Source organism: Micromesistius poutassou, assembly GCF_964030765.1.
Source record: "Micromesistius poutassou genome assembly, chromosome: 1".
Lineage (NCBI taxonomy): Eukaryota > Metazoa > Chordata > Actinopteri > Gadiformes > Gadidae > Micromesistius > Micromesistius poutassou.
In genome coordinates, this window is record NC_140271.1 from 8,982,080 (window position 1) to 8,999,575 (window position 17,496).

Sequence of the window (17,496 nt, forward strand, 5' to 3'; positions counted from 1 at the left end):
GGACAGACAGAGACAGACAGAGACAGACAGAGACAGACAGACAGAAAGGAGGGGCCAAAGACTCACACATAAATAAAGAAAGAGTTTTTCACTCTTTTTTTTACCCTGTCTCAATGTTGTGCTAAAATAAGAACATTATTTTTTTTGTATGTTTCTCTTATGTATGTTTGTGTTAAGATGTCAACAGCTGGCACAGCCCGGCTTTGAACATGTGTCAGCAAAAAGAAGAAGTAGCATAGCTGTGAGTATGTGTGTGTGTGTGTGTGTGTGTGTGTGTGTGTGTGTGCGTGTGTGTGTGTGTGTGTGTGTGTGTGTGTGTGTGTGTGTGTGTGTGTTTATGTAAAAGGCCAAGATATTCTTACATTTTACAATGTTCATGTATGAGTGCAAGACCAGCCTGGTTAACTGGCAACTGGAAACACTTTTAAGGGTTTTAAGTTATCCAAGCTATTGCAAGGTTTAGAAGATTTGTGTTTGTTAGTGTGTTGTGTGTTTGTGTGTGTGTGTGTGTGTGTGTGTGTTGGTACGTGCACGTGTGTGCGGTTGTGGCGGGAGTATGAGGGGAATATGAGGGATTGTAAGAAGCATGCTTCAGTGAATGATGCTGCTCCCCAAGACAAACAACAGTAGGGAAATAGCAGGAGATATTTAGAAAGAGAAAGGGAGAGAGGGAGAGGAAGAGAGATAGACAGAGATAGAGAGAGAGAGAGAGAGAGAGAGAGAGAGAGAGAGAGAGAGAGAGAGAGAGAGAGAGAGAGAGGGCGAGAGAGAGAGAGACATATAGAAAGGCAACAATCCAGTGGTTTATGCTTGTTCCCTCTTCCAAGTGAGGAGCATAGGGTAGCTGGGGCTTGTTTTTTGTTGGTGAATATGTTGTTGTTGTTGTTGTTGTTGCTGCTGCATGCCTGTGTGCTTCCCCACCTATCCTCCTCTTACCTACACACACCTCCACACAGAAGAGCCCTACACACATAACTCAGCAGGACTGACAATAAGATGTGCTCCTTGGAGTAATAGAGCTGCCAGCATCATTAATCTAACTACCTCGTTAACCACCATTAAAAAGTCTACCCTCTATATTTCATTTACCCCTTGCTTTGGCAATGGGAGGTGTGTGTGTGTGTGTGTGTGTGTGTGTGTGTGTGTGTGTGTGTGTGTGTGTGTGTGTATGAAATGGGGGTGGGTGCTATCATGAAAACATGCCTTTAAAGCATTCCAAGCCACAGTGAAGCAGAAGCATAAGGTGAACCGCAGATGTTTTCCTTGCACAAGGTCTATTTTCAACCTGCATGCTAGGCCCCACTACGCTCCATCCATAACTTTATAAAGGCGACCAGGGTGTACTAAGGTGACTAACTGTTAGGACAGTCAGTATTTACTAAGTTTGAAATCCAAGCATTAAAGCTTTGGAAATTCCAACAGCAGATTTCAGTATTGTTGGCAAATCTTCAAAGATGTGTGGGGAAGTATTGCTAGCTGTGTACATGGATTTGGTCCTCCACTGCTTTTGGACCATAACAGTTACAGTTATATGTAATTTGGCGTACATCAAAATAAGAAATGTGAGATATAAATTGAACAAACCTAACTCTAACCCTAATACCTCAAATTATGCAAGAAAAACCCTGAACCTGATAAAAAGTTGGCCTAATATGGCATTGTAGTAACATGAGGTAGTTCTAAGTCAAACATTGTTGTTCCAATCATTTACCATCCCACGTTTTCAAAACTCTGGCGAATGTTAGCCAACTATCACTTATCAGCCTAGTCTAGCTATCTAGGTGCAAACTGGTCTGGTGTTTCCGATGCGCTGGAACCTTCTGCCTATCCACTATGGAGCTGGGTCTTACATGTATGGCGGTTGGACACTTCTAACCATCTATTCATTTAATAGCATCATTTGACTTGATGTTATAGTGGCTGAACCCTGACAACACATTGGAAGTCCCTCAAACAAGTTTGGACCTTTCCTGAGCAACATAAACCACTGGATTATCACACATACCCAATCTCTTTTTTCGCTCTCTCTCCACCCAGTCCCCATGGACCGGGTTGAGCCTGTTAGCCAATGGCATCATGTTAATCATTCCATCATCTTTCTCCACTTCCATCATAGTTATTTTGTTTCAAACCTGCTACAGGTGAGTGAGCTTGGGTGCTTCCTGGATTCTGCCCTGAGTCGAGGTGTGGTGCGCCGACAGCTCTGTGTAAGTTGAGTGTGGGGGGGGGTCACAAGGGCCCGGGGGCCCTCCTCCTCCGCCCCCGTGATGCTGGTTGCCGGTCGACATGGCGGTCGCACCACTGTAGTCCATGGATTGGTGGTGAGGGGGCGTGGGGCCCAGGTGGTTCAGCCCGTACATGGTAGGCCCGCCTCCGGACATGGGCTCCACGTAGTTGCCCCCCCCCACGTACACAGGGCTGGCCTGCATGTTGTTGGGGGTCCCATATCCAGCACTGTTGGCCTGCACGAGGCCATGGTGGCCGTGAGGGTCCACGTAGTCCGGGGCCGGGGCGCCATACTTCTGCTGCGAGGGGCAGCCCTTCATGGAGACGTTGGGGTAGGCAGTGGACATGGAGTAGGACACGCTCTGGTGGGGCTTGCCGAAAGAGGGCGGCGAGGGGGCGTCATAGCCTCCGCCCCCCATGGAGTGCATGGAGTTCAGGAAGCCAGCGGTGGACTGCATGGTCAGGGGCGGGGAGCCGGTGGGCGAGGGCCCCCCGGAGCTGGAGCCCAAGCCTTTAGACTTCTGGTCCTTCTTGTACTTCATGCGTCGGTTCTGGAACCAGATCTTGATCTGCCGCTCGGACAGGTTGAGCAGGTTGGCCATCTCCACGCGCCGGGGCCGGCACAGGTAGCGGTTGAAGTGGAACTCCTTCTCCAGCTCCACCAGCTGAGCGCTGGTGTAGGCGGTGCGCGCCCGCTTGGAGGCGGCCGAGGAGCCGCCCGGGGGGCTCTTCTCTCCGCCGCTGCCGCTCTCGCCTCCGCCTCCTCCTCCTCCTCCTCCTCCTAGCGCTGAGGGAACCGTAGACGGGAGCCGGGGGAAAATAAGACAGTACACGAGAGAGAGTCAAGAGAGGGACAAGGAGTTAAGAAAAGAAAGACAAAGTCAAAGAATGACCACAACGGAGAAAGAACAAGTGAAAGACACAGAAGAAGGAAGGGAAGCAATAAATGAAATAAGTAATGGTGGCAAAAGGCAGAAGAGAGGAACAATATTCAAACACAATTAGAATACTGGCATGAGGTGATTGGAAGCGTTCCGTTTTGTTATTAAAAGTGGGGGTGGTGCTGGTGGTGGTGGTGGTAGTGTTGGAGGTGGGGGATTGTTAGAAAGGCCAGCAGACTAGCCAAGTTATCCCTCCACGCCTAATATTAGTTGTCAACACTTCATAACCGTGGCAGTTATTAAGAGCTGAATGCTGGCCCTCGGCTGCTCAATTGCATCATGGCTGGATACACAGATCCCTTGAAGCAACAGCTGCAGAGTGCAAGAACCGCACTGTATTGGTTGGACTCACACTGCTCTTACTTTAACCAGTAGATCTGCTAACAAGACAACACACTTTGTTACTGTGTGTGTGTGTGTGTTTGGATTCGTATCTATGTGGTTGCTATTGTTATTGATGTGTTAGAGCAACGGTGAGAGATACCAAAAAACATGTGCTTTTAATCTGCAACTGAGACAGAGTCTCTGGCTCTCTCTCTGTTTTTCACAAGCATATACAATGCTGATCACCAGCTTTATCTCAGCAATATGCAGAGACGATAAGATACACAGGGAAAGTACCTTACACAGAGCTTCGCCAGCCAATGGGACCATACTTGATGCACATTAATAAATAACTAAACCCTAATACATTACTCAACATTAATAAATTACTTAACCTGTCTATCAGGTGTGTGCCTCATCCACATCCAGACACGTTTCACTGGTTCATTCATGTTTAATTGATATATAATGTAACTTCACTCAACTTCCAATTTCAATGTCAGTGTGGAGCGTTAGTTTTCATCGATTCAAAGGTCTGTCATGAAAACAAAGCACCTTCCTATCCAGAGAAATGTGTACCACAATGCATGGACCCTGTCTACCCCGTCACTCACACACACACACACACACACACACACACACACACACACACACACACACACACACACACGCACACACGCACACACACACACACACACACACACACACGCCGTCACCACGCATGCTCCTAGACCACAAACCAAGCAGACAGGAAGAAAGGGGATTCAGGAAAGCACAGACAGTGAAGTGAGCGAGACGGCAGCTGGGGACGAAGCAGGGGCATGCTACACACCGTTGGCCGAGTTTGAGCTGGGGGAACTGTTCTTTTGCTTGGTGTTCTGCCGCGACTCCTTCATCCAGGGGAAGATCTGCTTGGTCATGGTGGGGTTGGGGGGCAGGGAGGAGGCCGCGGACGACGGCGAGTCCGACGCATTGGACGGCTTGCCGGGATTGGCCGGCTTACCGACCGACGACGACGACGCCGCCGCCACAGAACCGCCGACCCCCCCGGGCGGCTGGGCGGTGCCGGCGTTGCTGGCGTTGGGGGGCAGCGGGGGGGACGCCTGTGCGCCCGGATGGTGCTCAGGCGGGAGGCTGGGCCGCATGCAGCTGCCGTTCAGCTCCTTGCTCTTGGCCAAGTGTTGCTGTTGGAGACCCCCGCCCCCGCCGCTACTCCCTCCGCCGCCGGCGCCCAGGGACTGCAGGGAGCACGCCGAGCGCTGGTACGAGTCCACGTCCAGGTGGCTGGCCGACTGGAAGCTGGGCTGGTGGTGGGACACGGGGACGGCATCGTAGCCGCCGAAGCCGTTGACCGCCGCCGCCGCCGCCGCCGCCGCCGCCCCCTGGACCTGGTACGACGAGTAGCCACCGAAAAGCGTCGAGGAGTTGTCGTAATACGTGGTTTTCTGCATTTCCGAGAGAAGTGGCGGCTTCTTCTGTTTCTCCGGTCCTTGTTGAGAGGCGCTGCCGGAAGACCATTTGGCACCGGGTGTCACGTGACTGTCTCTCTCCAACGGCCCCTTGGAATCTGACCTGAAAGGTTAGCACAGAGAATAATCAGAGAGCGGGGCAGATATAGGAAGGATAAATCCATCTTCCTCTGCTGAAAGGCGCCATGACATGAATAGGGCTCGCTCTCTTCTTTTCTTTCCCCTCACCCCCTCCTCTCTCCACCGTTGGAGGAGAGCACGGCCTGCAGATGCTCCACTGGCGGGGGCAAGGGGAGAGCAAGCTGTGTTCCTACCCCTGGCTCGCTCTCTCGCTCTCTCTCTCTCTTTCTCTCTCTCTCCCCCCCCTCTCTCTCACTCTCACTCCAACACCCTCTCTCGCTCTCTCTCTCTCTTTCTCTCTCTCTCCCCCCCTCTCTCTCACTCTCACTCCAACACCCTCTCTCTCTCTCTCTCTCTCTCTCTCTCTCTCTCTCTCTCTATATCTACCCCTAACTCCCTCTCTCTCTCTTTCTGTCTCTCTCTTGCGCTCTAGCTTGTGCTCTCTTGTTCTCTATTTAGCTCTCTCTCTCGTTGTCTTTTGTGCTCTAACTTGCTCTCTCTTTCTCTCTCTCTCTCTCTCTCTCTCTCTCTCTCTCTCTCTCTCTCTCTCTCTCTCTCTATCTCTTGATCGTTCACTCTATCAGCACATAAAGGTGCCTGGTCCAATCTCACACAACAGACATGCACACAAACACGAGGCAGGCCCATGCAAGCAAGGCTGCAGGATCTTGTAACCTTCATTTTTTAAGAAATAGTATTGTCCTTTTCTTATTCATGTTGTTATTATTGTAACACTGTTATGTTGTGATTATTACTTGTATTAGAAGTGAAAGTTATATTTGTAGTAGCATACTAGTAGTAGTAGTAGTAGTAGTCTAAGTAGCCTAGATAGTATTAGTAGCATTATCAGTAGTAGTAGAGTATTTATATTATTAATATGAGGCTATTATTACATTGACATTTTTTTCGTTATTACAGTTCGTTCGTTGATTGTGTATTTTTACTAACAAATCTACCCTGGTCTAGATCCTAAATGAAGAGACGGAGGATATCGGACGTTGACGACATAGCATTATGCAGATGCCTACGCGGTCAGCTAAACTCAGTCGTTCCTGTACGAAAATAAATAAGCCTACCTTGTTTGATTTTGCCAATTGCGAGCCACTTGTTATTATGCCTAACTATGGTTTTGAGATAATCTGCTATCCCTTGCAATTTATTTTGTAATTGTGTAAAATCCTCACTTGTGTTTTTTTGGCTATCCTTCGTGGTTATTTAAAAGTAAAGCCGTTTAATTCAAACATTTGCTATCGGCGGGTTACGAAATTGGCCTATAGGCCTACTGTCGTTTCACATTTTACATAAGTTGCTCGGTCTCTCGTGAATTCCTTCTTATACAGCACAAATTAACAATTTAAAATAAACTTAAGATAACTGAGATTCGATACAAAAGGGATAATACTTTGTTTGGTTATCGGTATTGTGGAAGAAATGCATTACTTGTGATAGGAAGACCAATAGCCATTGTTGCCATTTGTGTTTTTTTTTCGTTTATGCTTAGCCTAGGAAACCTGAGATAGCCTACATGAATATACGTCTGGTCTCAATGTCTGCAACAATTCCCTCGAACGTATTTTCGTTAACATTACTGGATAGCCTTACATATAAATAAATAAATAAGTAAAATAAATAAACAAGCTTCCAAAATAAATATAGATAGCTAGATAGATACATATATAGATATAAATAAAGATACATATATAGGCCTAGATAGATAGATAGATAGATAGATAGATAGATATATAGATAGATAGATAGATAGATAGATAGATAGATAGATAGAGAGAGAGATAGCTATATAGATAGATGCAGGCAAGTAGTAAGCGAATGAAAATAGAGGTAGGAAAAAATAGCTTCAGCCCACCAAACACCCTATCTGGAGCTCACCCCTGGGGTGGCCCAGAGGCCCAGTTGTCAAGCACGAGAGAGCACCTGGCATTCACTTCTCCTGGACGGTTAGAAGGGCCAGATAAAACCTTCCAGGAAAGAGGGCTAAGATTGTTTCTGAGTGAAAATTGTCTGAAGGTCTTCGAATTATATATAGGCATATTTGGTAAATGATAACAAACAATAACAAACTGAAATAGGCCAACGAATTGTCAGCGTTTGTCGGAAATGTAGTCCTTAAGAAATGAACGGGTGTTGGCCTGAATTGAATTGATCTTGGGCTACACTATTTAATACCTTACTTAAGCAAAATAAGGGAATACAGTTATATTCAGACATACTTTGAAATTATTAAGATTTGCCTTCAATTAAATGCCAAGTTCTAACTCAAAATGAAAGAAAAATGGTAGAACATGATTCTTCCAGGATTTAAATTAAAACCAGGATTTGTTTCACATCACATAAACTACAGATTCTGTTTAAGAAGCAGTCCTACTGATAAAAAAAAAAAAGTATTTACAGTGACGCAAATGTGAGAGGCCTACAGGAATAGAACAAAAGCTCCAGCTTTGGAGCATCAGCTCTCAGCACGTCACAAATGTCAGCCATTTATCTTTCTGCTAGACAAGCCGGAATCCTAATTATTTACTCTAAGGAATTGTCCCAGGCAAGGAGATGGGAGGAGAGCGAGAGGCGAAGAGAGAGTGGGAGAGACATGAGAGAGAGAGAGAGAGAGAGAGAGAGAGAGAGAGAGAGAGAGAGAGAGAGAGAGAGAGAGAGAGAGAGAGAGAGAGAGAGAGAGAGAGAGGGGAGGGAGAGGCTAGGGCAGAGAGTGTAGGAGGAATATGTTATTAAATCATATCGTTGTTTCGCCATTAAATGGGACACGTAATGTCTCTGCCCTAGCTTGTAGGGCTACTGCTAATACAATCACCAACTTTACTAGACGCCTCCCTGTATAATCCGTTTAGACCCGGGGCCCAGCCCAACACAGGCATAGGCAGAGTTAGCCTTACTGCTGAATTCCGACAGCACAGAAATAAAGTCACCAAAACAAAAACAACATAATACGAGAGAGAGGGAGACAGGGGAAGTGAGATGGAGGGGGGCTGAGGCTGTCGACTAGGTTTTATTCGGGGACAAAAAAATTACAAATGGCGCCTGTCATATGAGGCTATGCGAGAGAAAGAGAGAGAGAGAGAAAGAGAGAGAGAGAGAGAGAGAGAGAGAGAGAGAGAGAGAGAGAGAGAGAGAGAGACAGAGAGACAGAGAGAGAGAGAGAGGGGGGGGGGGAGAGGCGGAGAGATAGGGGGAGAGGGAGAGAGAGGGAGGGAGAGAGAAGAGAGACAGACAGAGAGCAAGCGAGGTAGAGACAGAGAGAGGGAAGGAGGAAAATGCATTAGCTTGGACAATCTACGTATTCGTTATCCCATTAACAGAGAATGTGGGGGTTTTACTGGAGCCAAGCCCAGGAACAATAAAATATTTCCTTAATGGATGAAATTCTCCGAGAAAGATTAATAATAACCAAGTTACTTTCTGGGGATAGGGAGGCCAGGTCAAAATACTCGAACAAGGGTGTTTGATGTAGCCTATAGAAAAGCAATTAGAAAAATAAAAAAAGGCAATTTGTGTAGGCCTATTACAAGTCAACAACACAATGTGCTAAAAATACAGGCCTATTTAAATCAGCAACTTGATAAGGAGTGCTTAGCCTACTAAAATAACGGCAATAAATATAGTTCGTTTGATGATGAACAATTAAATGATAACTGTGGGTTCCTATGGCTGGAGAAATAAAGTAATTGAATAGCCACAACAAAAACAATAAATACACAAGAGACAGGCCGAGCTGGGGATAAAAGAAAGCCAGGGAGAGATTAGAAGAAGTGGGCCGCTTGCGGTGTGTAAGGCATCTTAAAGCATTGTGAACTCTGCTTGAACCGAGATTGAAGTCATATGGGCCATAAATCACAGAGCCATCCACTCTCCGCCATTCACAATCTGGGAAATACAGGCCAGTAGGATCTCAAACCGGGTGTCAGAGTCGCTGGTGTTTCAGGCTCCAGCTTCCAGCACCGAGCGTGTCTTTTCCTTACCTTCTCTCAGCCTCGGGCGAACCCAACGCGGCGACAACACCGCATCATATATTATTCCTCATGTTAGGCACCTCCGTGGATAATCAATAAAACAACGAATCCTGATGCTTTTTTTTCCTGATCTTCTTTCTTCTTTCTACACTCCCCTCCGCCTCTTTTTTTCTTGTCCTCTCTCTCTCAGCTACTTAATTCTAACCGGGGCTCTATGGTCTTGATTCAACAACCAACCAGCCCCTGTGTTAGAAGCTACACCCGCTGCCGGTGGTATGAATCCCGCTCCTCCGGTAATGTCTCGAGACGACGGGTACTCCTTATAGCAGCAGCAGCAGCAGCAAGCAGCGCCTCTCGACCGCCACAACACCGCAAAACAGAACCAGCCCGGGCTGCGTCGAGGGATCCCCGTGCTGCTGCGGGGAGGTGACAGCGGACACCGTGTGGGCGAGAACGATTGTCGGAAGCGAGCGGAGGGCGAGCGGGGCTCGAGACACGGAAAAAAAGGGCAGGAAGGTATACAGTCAGGGAAAACGACACGCGAGCGAACGATCCTAGAGCCGAGAGGCTGCCAGCCAGCCAGCACCACCCCCCCCCCCCCCAGCACCAGTGCGCTGGTAGCCTAGTCCAACTTCCAACGCCGCTTGCTGATAACAATGGCCTCAGATTTCTCCCCCTTTAGCCCCCTGTCGCTCAGTAAGTCAGCTCGGCGGTGGCGGAGGAGACCGTCACACAAGCAGCCTTGGACAGGCGGCCCCCTGAGAAAGGAGGGCCTGCCGCGGAGAGTCGACCCATCTCATTTTGGGGGCTTTTATATTTTTCTCATTTCTGTATAGTCTGTAGGTAGGATAGTATGCGTTGGTTCCTCTGGGGTGGGGAGGGGGGGGGGGGGTCTCTTCTTCCTTTCTTCGTCGGGCTCCGTGTATCCCTCTGGCCGGGTGTTTTAAGGCCTATAGGGGGTTATTCCGAAGGTAGTGCCACGGCGGTGGAGCAGCTGTAGCAGGTGTTGCCTTATATTTCCTCGGCTCGGGTTGAATGTGTTGTGTTGACAATGCAGGCCTCGTATCAGCATCGCTTTACTGGGGAATAACGGCGCTCGACTCACGGACGCCTTGATTCTCCATCACACACCGCTCAGTGGCGGCTTCATGAACACTCACTCAGGAAATATGCTAATTCCACCGAGATGGGATAAAAGGGTGTTATATTCCCTCAAGTTAGGCTACGATAGATCATATTATGCAGGTGGAAAATATATAGGCTTTACGTTACAGTATAGGCTTATCATCCATGCATATATTATAAATAGTCGAGTCTAATCCAATTTCCCAGTCATATAGGGCCTACCTTGAGACAATTATTGTAATCGAATCCTAAATGTCCATTGTCTGAATACTACGCCCAGCATTAGCAGCCGTTGGGTCCTATGTAGCATATGGCTCGCATAACTTTTTTGGTTTCGCATGTTTGTGAAAAGATGCACAGAACCCCCCAACCCAAACACAAACACGCACAAGCGCGGGCACGCGGATGTGCGTGGTACATAAGACACTTTTTAGTCGAGTGAGCTGTTATGGTGCTTTAGCTCTAATGTGAAAATGTAGGACATTATTAGGCATTGCATTGGGTTGTTTAGATATATACCGTACAACTCATCAGCACCAAATAGATATTCAGGAAATGAAATCAGGGTTTCTGTGCGTTGCTCCGAGCATAACGTTTCATTACAATTGTTTGCATATTCCAGACCACCATCAAAAATGACCAAAACAATAATAGGTGAAGCCATAGAGCCTACTGACAGAATACGCCAAAGAATACGACGAGTAGTAGAAGCAGAAGTGCGGCCAAAATACAAATGAAACGATCAAGCCTTTCTCTCTTCAATGTGAGAATGTCGTGCATCAAACAAACACATCTCACACTCGGCTTTCTCGCTCACTGGCCACAGTGTCGTGTATTATTCAGGATGTAACCGCTGTCGATTATGGCTACGGGAGATTTATGACATATCTCACATCTCTGCATCGCAGTGTGTGTGTGTGTGTGTGTGTGTGTGTGTGTGTGTGTGTGTGTGTGTGTGTGTGTGTGTGTGTGTGTGTGTGTGTGTGTGTGTGTGTGTGTGTGCGTGTGTGTGTGCGCGTGTGTGTGTGTGTGTGCGTGCGTAGTTGTGGGCAAGCAGGACAACTTTAAATAGATATCACTTGGTATGAGGTTTTGAAAAGAACTCAGTGTAGGTGGAAGGCAGGAGACCAGAATGTCGTTGTCTGCAACTTTCTCTTAAAGCGACCCTGTGAGAACAAGGGATTTGCTAACTCGTTCTAAACTGAGCTGAACGAAAGCCAGTTTGTTCATTAACCAAAACTCAAGTTATTCGAGTTTTTGTTCTTGAATACGTTCGCTTTTTGTCCTGTCCCTTCGTTACTCCAACAGAAGGCGTATGGAAATAAGATAGATTTGGCTCAACACGTGTTGACTCTTAACTATAGCGAGCTATAGTCTTCTTTATGAAAAACAACGACAACATCAACACATAGCCTAGGCTATCACTTTTAGAATAGGCTATTTATTTGAGCGGTGTGATATATAAGCCAATTGCCTCTTGTAAGCGATTTTGGCTGTCAAAAAACTATTAACAACTAAAAATGGTAATTTAAATACTAATTAGGCCTATTAGTCTACAATAAACAACTCTTTTAGATCAAGATATATTAACTTGTTTTTACCATCACCATACCATTTAATGTGTTATATTGTGAGACTATAGGGCCTAATCGAATGTACTCATGTTTGAGGTTTCTTAAGAAAAGACTACTGAAGATCATTAAGGCACAGGCCTACATTACGTCTGGTGAAATGGAAATGTTGTGTATTCTCTGTGCTAGAGGAATGAGGCCATTGACAAATGAAGTTCCGAACAGAAAACAAATGTCTTATAATCGCCTATTAAATAACGAATAGTCCCATTCGTTACAATGAACGAGAAGGCCTAAAGCACATTTGCTTAGGCGCTACCAACATCAAAATAAAATATTACCTTCCACAGTAGCCATACTACACACAAACTGAAACTACACACACAAACTGAGAATGAGTAGAATATATATTATACATATATGTTCAGCAATATAGGACTACAGCATAGCATGCATAATATAAAACTGTTCTGTTATCGAGGATATTAAGATCGATTTGAATATGCAACTATGGTGTACCACTAGGTCTTTACTTAAACGAGCTGCAACACAAACATAAATAGGCCTATGATAATGAAAATAACGAATGATTAATAGGCCTATCCTTAAAAGGCCTCCATCGGAGTTGGATTTGCGGAGTTGCAAAGACAATTAATATGCCTAACGCAAAAAAAACACATTTCGCCGGTGAACTTATTGGGAAATGCAGCCTATAGCCTTGATTTTGTATAAATATTTAATAATTTCCTTTCCTATGCAAATTAAATACAATTATGTGTTTGAGAAAATAGATTCAGTGACCTAATGACAAAATGAATAGAAGCTATTAATAGAAGCAATAAATAGAAGGTATTTATGAAGACCAATTTGTGTACTCACCGAGAGACTTTTTATTTTGTGTTGTTTTGAGTGAAGAAATCGGCTTCCACAAAGCTCCTCGTCCAAACTGCTGGGTGGCAGCGATGGGGAGACATGGGGAAAGCAGGAAGGGAAAAAAAAGAAAAATATAGAGAAGCGATCAAAGGAGGGGTCTTTGGAAATCCGATAGAGTGCAAGAGACCTCTTGTAGATCAACGGGACGGGTTGAAAACGGGACAGAACCGAGGGCAACGGCGTGTGTAACCTACACTCATTATCTCTGAAATACCTGAATAAATATACATTACACCAAACTGGAAAGGAGAGATTCGATTAGATTCGAAATCATTTAAATTATCCCAATAAATAGGCCTATGCCATAAAAGTATAGTGCAGAAACATTTGTGGCCTGCTCAGGTAGAATTATCTGGATTTGCCTACAAGTAAAAATACATGTTCAAATACATGGTGCAAAAAGCAGGCCTGGGCTATAATATGTCATATAAGACGGAGCCGACAATATAATCCTATGGATTAGAAAACAAAATTAAAAAAATGCATTAATTCATTTAAATTCGTTTCATTCTATCAGTAGGCCTATAACTTTCGTTGAACGTAGGCCTAAAACACAAACAACAACCAATAATCATAATGATTCGAAATAAAACAATTAGGCTAATACAATTAAAGGCCTAATAAAGTCATGCCCTGTATAGTATAGTAGGCTACCAATACTAGAAAGGTCATGAGTAACTTCAACATCGGTACCTTTTGAAGGAAAATACATCCCATAGACCAGAGAGGTAAGGTGTGAATGTTGCGTTAAACGAAGTCTACCCAAATCCAGAACGCAGCAAAGTGTGCAAATTTGCCCAAAGAAACCAACCAAGACAATCTAAGCGTGAACGCAAAATAAGAATATCCTCCAAGAACCAAAATAGAGATTGAGAGAAATGAGCATCCATATCCGTAAACGCAGATCTTCCGTCAGTAAACGTTTTTTTAAAAAAAAAAGTGCAATAATTGAATAGGATCCACTCTGTTGTGGTAGAAGTGGAGGAAAAAATCACTGTCCGTGTTGTTGCATAGCGGCTGTTATTACTGTTTCCTCTCCTGACAGCTTCCCCCAAACACATAAATCAAAACCAAGGATCCCCGACCTCCCCACTACTAGCCTACTACTACTACGACGGAGGCCTGCGATGCTGCAATAAAGTTATTTATTGTATCCTTCCACGACATTCACACACACACAACATTGGCTACCTTCCATGATTATCGTTAAGGCCAGGGGATATTTTCCGCTTCCCTCACGGGTAAACCTCGGTGGTGTTCGGGCCGCCTTCTACCCTTGCGACCCAGAGCAGTTGACTAGTCTAAAGTTGCCTAGAAAGTGATGCCGGGTCGACGCTGCCCCTGTCGACTAGCTTAGCCAGCTAGCCTAGCCCCCCGAAACAAAGGGAGGAGGTTGCTCTCAGTTCAAGAACAGCTGATGAGACACATTTTTGTCCTCCCCAAAAATGAATGCTTTCTCACAGAGCCCTTTGTAATTAAATCAAGAGGTTTCACCTTTTAATTAAACAATACTCATTAAGATGGAAATTAAACCAGGACGCGCTGTAAAGACCCGCCATATAGTTGCATGCATGGAAATGCAACAGAAGCAATACATAGCATTTATTTCTCAGTAAAAAAAGGTCTGATATGGTTATATAATCTATACATGTAACACATTAATAGTAAAATCACACTGCTCCTGCAGCCTAGCTAAACAAATTAACACAAGCTCAGCTTTCGTCTCTCTTTCTTTCAACTACTTTATCAGCATTATACTTCTTTATCTCCTGTGGTCTGGTGGTGCCGTCACAGGGCAGCACACACACACACACACACACACACACACACACACACACACACACACACACACACACACACACACACACACACACACACACACAAACAGATGCCTATAGGAACCAGATTCAAATCTATAGACCAATACCTAAAATACGAATGATCACAGTTCAGGACATGCCTTGGTATCAGAATAGTAATTCCTAGGGCTAAACGTGACCTATAGTTTACCAGTGTGTTGGGGTCTTGGTTTTCTAATATTACCAGCCTGGCGGAGAAGGGTCGCTGCCAGCAACACAGAAAAGACAGATTGTTGCAGAGCTCTCCAAGTGACCTTTGGCACGAAGAGTATAAATAAGTCACTGTGTTTAATGATCAATCGACAAACCAACTGCTTAGGAATCCCTGTTTTATAGCCCATTTTATGTGTTTACCAATTCATTACACCCCAATGCTGGCTACCGTTTTGGCATCGTGGCTTCATATTTATTTTCACCGACTGAAATAGGAGATTTGTGATGCTTTGAGAAGACAACAATTTCAACCTTTGTTTAAAGTAGAGGAACCTACATTAAGTGAGTGATAATAATATAAAGAAAGATGGTAATGGAGTCTTTAGTCATAAACAAACCAACAAACCAATAAATACTGCAATTTCCAATTCATGAAGTCAAAAAGCTACAAGAACATAATGTGAGAAAGAACGCGGGCTACTCAATTCAAGAAAACGCAATGGACTCTGGAGAAGATACACATAGGCTACTATAAACTTTTGCACTATAGAAGGAACTAGCACCCACAGACTCAACATATCGCTGCTGTGCATAGCACACCTATCACAACGTGGTCTATAGGATAACTTATATCATATTACGTTTATAATCAATATTATTGCCATTATAATTGTAATAAATCCCAACAAGTGCACTGGTCTTTCCAACTACGTGATGGGACAGACACATAGCACAGAGCATCATCGCCACCAACACAATCAGGCAAAGTGATGACAAACTAGCCTCCAACCATGGAGATAGTCTGCATTGCATCTCATCTCCTTTCCCCAGCTCTGGTAGGAGGATACCCATGTTTCAACACCAACCGGTTGTGGTGCTGGCCATCCGGCAAGTATGAAAAAGGAGTTTCACAATGAAAGGAGAGGACGGAAAGAAAAGATTGAGCAAACAAGGTTGGAGGACCACCGGGAGGACTTTGTGACTATGAGGAAGAGATGGAGGAGGGGAGGGATAAGCAGAGGCGATGTGTGTTGTCACTCCACATGGCTGGAGGATGGAGCATTCATACAGTTATCTTAGAGTTACCATTGAATATATTTGAAGCAGCAAACAGATGCGAGAGAAGAGAGAGAGAGAGAGAGAGAGAGAGAGAGAGAGAGAGAGAGAGAGAGAGAGAGAGAGAGAGAAAAAAGTGTCTGGGTCCAAATTGGTGTTTGATTAAACCCCAAGGCTAACTATTCTCCTCAATGCATGCAGGTTGGTCTTGCTCCCATGCACTCAGTCTATTATTAAACATCCCACTTGTAAAATTGAACTTCCATTTCATTCCCTTAGTCCCCATAACCCTGACTGCACACATGGTGGCCTATCAATCAGTATACATGGTGATTTAAGATTGGACTGGTTCAAAAACTGGAGCAGAATTATGTAGTTACAAATTGCATTATATACGTACCTCAACCTAGAAAAGTTATTCAAAATGTACATGTTTTCTTTCTATTGGAATATTGGAGTCTATGCACCTCACTCATAGTGTGGGTAAAATGTGGAAGATAGCAATGACAATGTAAAGTCAGTTGGCATGAGATTAGATTGCATAAACCAAACATTTTTCAGATGAAGATGAAGCATTCTTAACAGTTTTCGTTACTTATATTCTTGAGATTATTTCACACAGAGAGTTTGTTGTGAAAGAAGTAATTTAGTACGCCGCACATTTCTGGCAGCCGAGACACACTAGATACAACGTGTTAGGACATGTCAACACCACTATGTTCCTCAATCACTGTGGCTGAGTAATGGGTTACTTAAGGTATCAAACACCTCAGACGTATTGTTTTGTAACAAAGTAGTTTGTGGTGGTTTGTGTTGTCCCTTTGGTTCCAGGTAGCTTCTCATCGCATTTGAATCATTTGGCTAATCTTTAAAATGTAGAAATAACAGGGAATAATAAAGACACTGAAAACATGATAACACAGCAGCTTCTTGGAGTTAGCCATAAAACCCAATGGAAAGTCAGCTAATGTTGACTGGAAATGGGAACTCTAGCTATTTTAGTCTTTATGAGTACCGAACCTATGGTATACCAATTTATACCAATACCCTTTTTTTAGGAGTCGTCAGAGTCTTATTTTTGTGTAATTTGGACCAGTTTAGAGAAAGATTGTTTGGCCAGTTGTTGTCTGTACAATACTTTGAGGTAATAGTACAGTCAAACAGGGTCCACTCATTATCTTGTTTTCAGCAAAAATGGTAGAGAAATGTTGGGGCAATTTGGACATTTTGGATGGTTTTCCTTGTAGGGTTCTAATAACCTCTAAATGCTGTTCCTCAACAATTTGGCACACCTACAACAACCAGATGTGAGATATAACTAACAGTGGACTCTTTATGTTAGTGTTTAAACCTCTGTCAAATAACCTGAGCATTTGTATTAGCCTATCAGTATCAAAGACTTTAAGCACATTTGATTGCACTCGTACATTAAGTGCACTCTCGCTATTTATAAAATGAAACAATTACATTTATATACACCTCAATACATTCAATCACTCTTTTCCAGATACAATTAGAAATCAATGATAATGTGTATAGCACTAAAAGGCTTTCGTGCAAGTTCACTTTAAGAACCTTACTATCTTTGGTCTGTAAAGTTTCACTATATCACCTTAAAAAACCTCACATTCCATTCCCTTGAGTGATGTCATGCTCATCTATTTGACAACATGCATCATAGGGGACCTGCATCAGCTTGGACTTATTTAAACACTTTCCTTTATGCACTTTTACAATAAAAA

The 17,496-nt window shown here is 44.4% G+C and overlaps 1 protein-coding gene across 2 annotated transcripts in view; it reads right to left on the bottom strand.

Moving 5' to 3' along the window:
• Positions 1-1,256: 1,256 nt before the first annotated feature.
• hoxb3a (homeobox B3a) overlaps positions 1,257-17,496 on the bottom strand; it is a 35,173-nt gene continuing 18,933 nt past the window's right edge. For both annotated transcript variants that reach the window (XM_084488661.1, XM_084488660.1), the window contains exons 2-4: positions 12,633-12,699; positions 4,324-5,063; positions 1,257-3,013 (exon numbers count right to left, since the gene is read on the bottom strand). In XM_084488661.1, the coding sequence (XP_084344787.1) occupies positions 2,136-3,013; positions 4,324-4,942 (1,497 nt within the window). In that variant the 5' untranslated portion in view covers positions 4,943-5,063; positions 12,633-12,699 and the 3' untranslated portion in view covers positions 1,257-2,135. The remainder of the gene's footprint in view (positions 3,014-4,323; positions 5,064-12,632; positions 12,700-17,496) is intronic.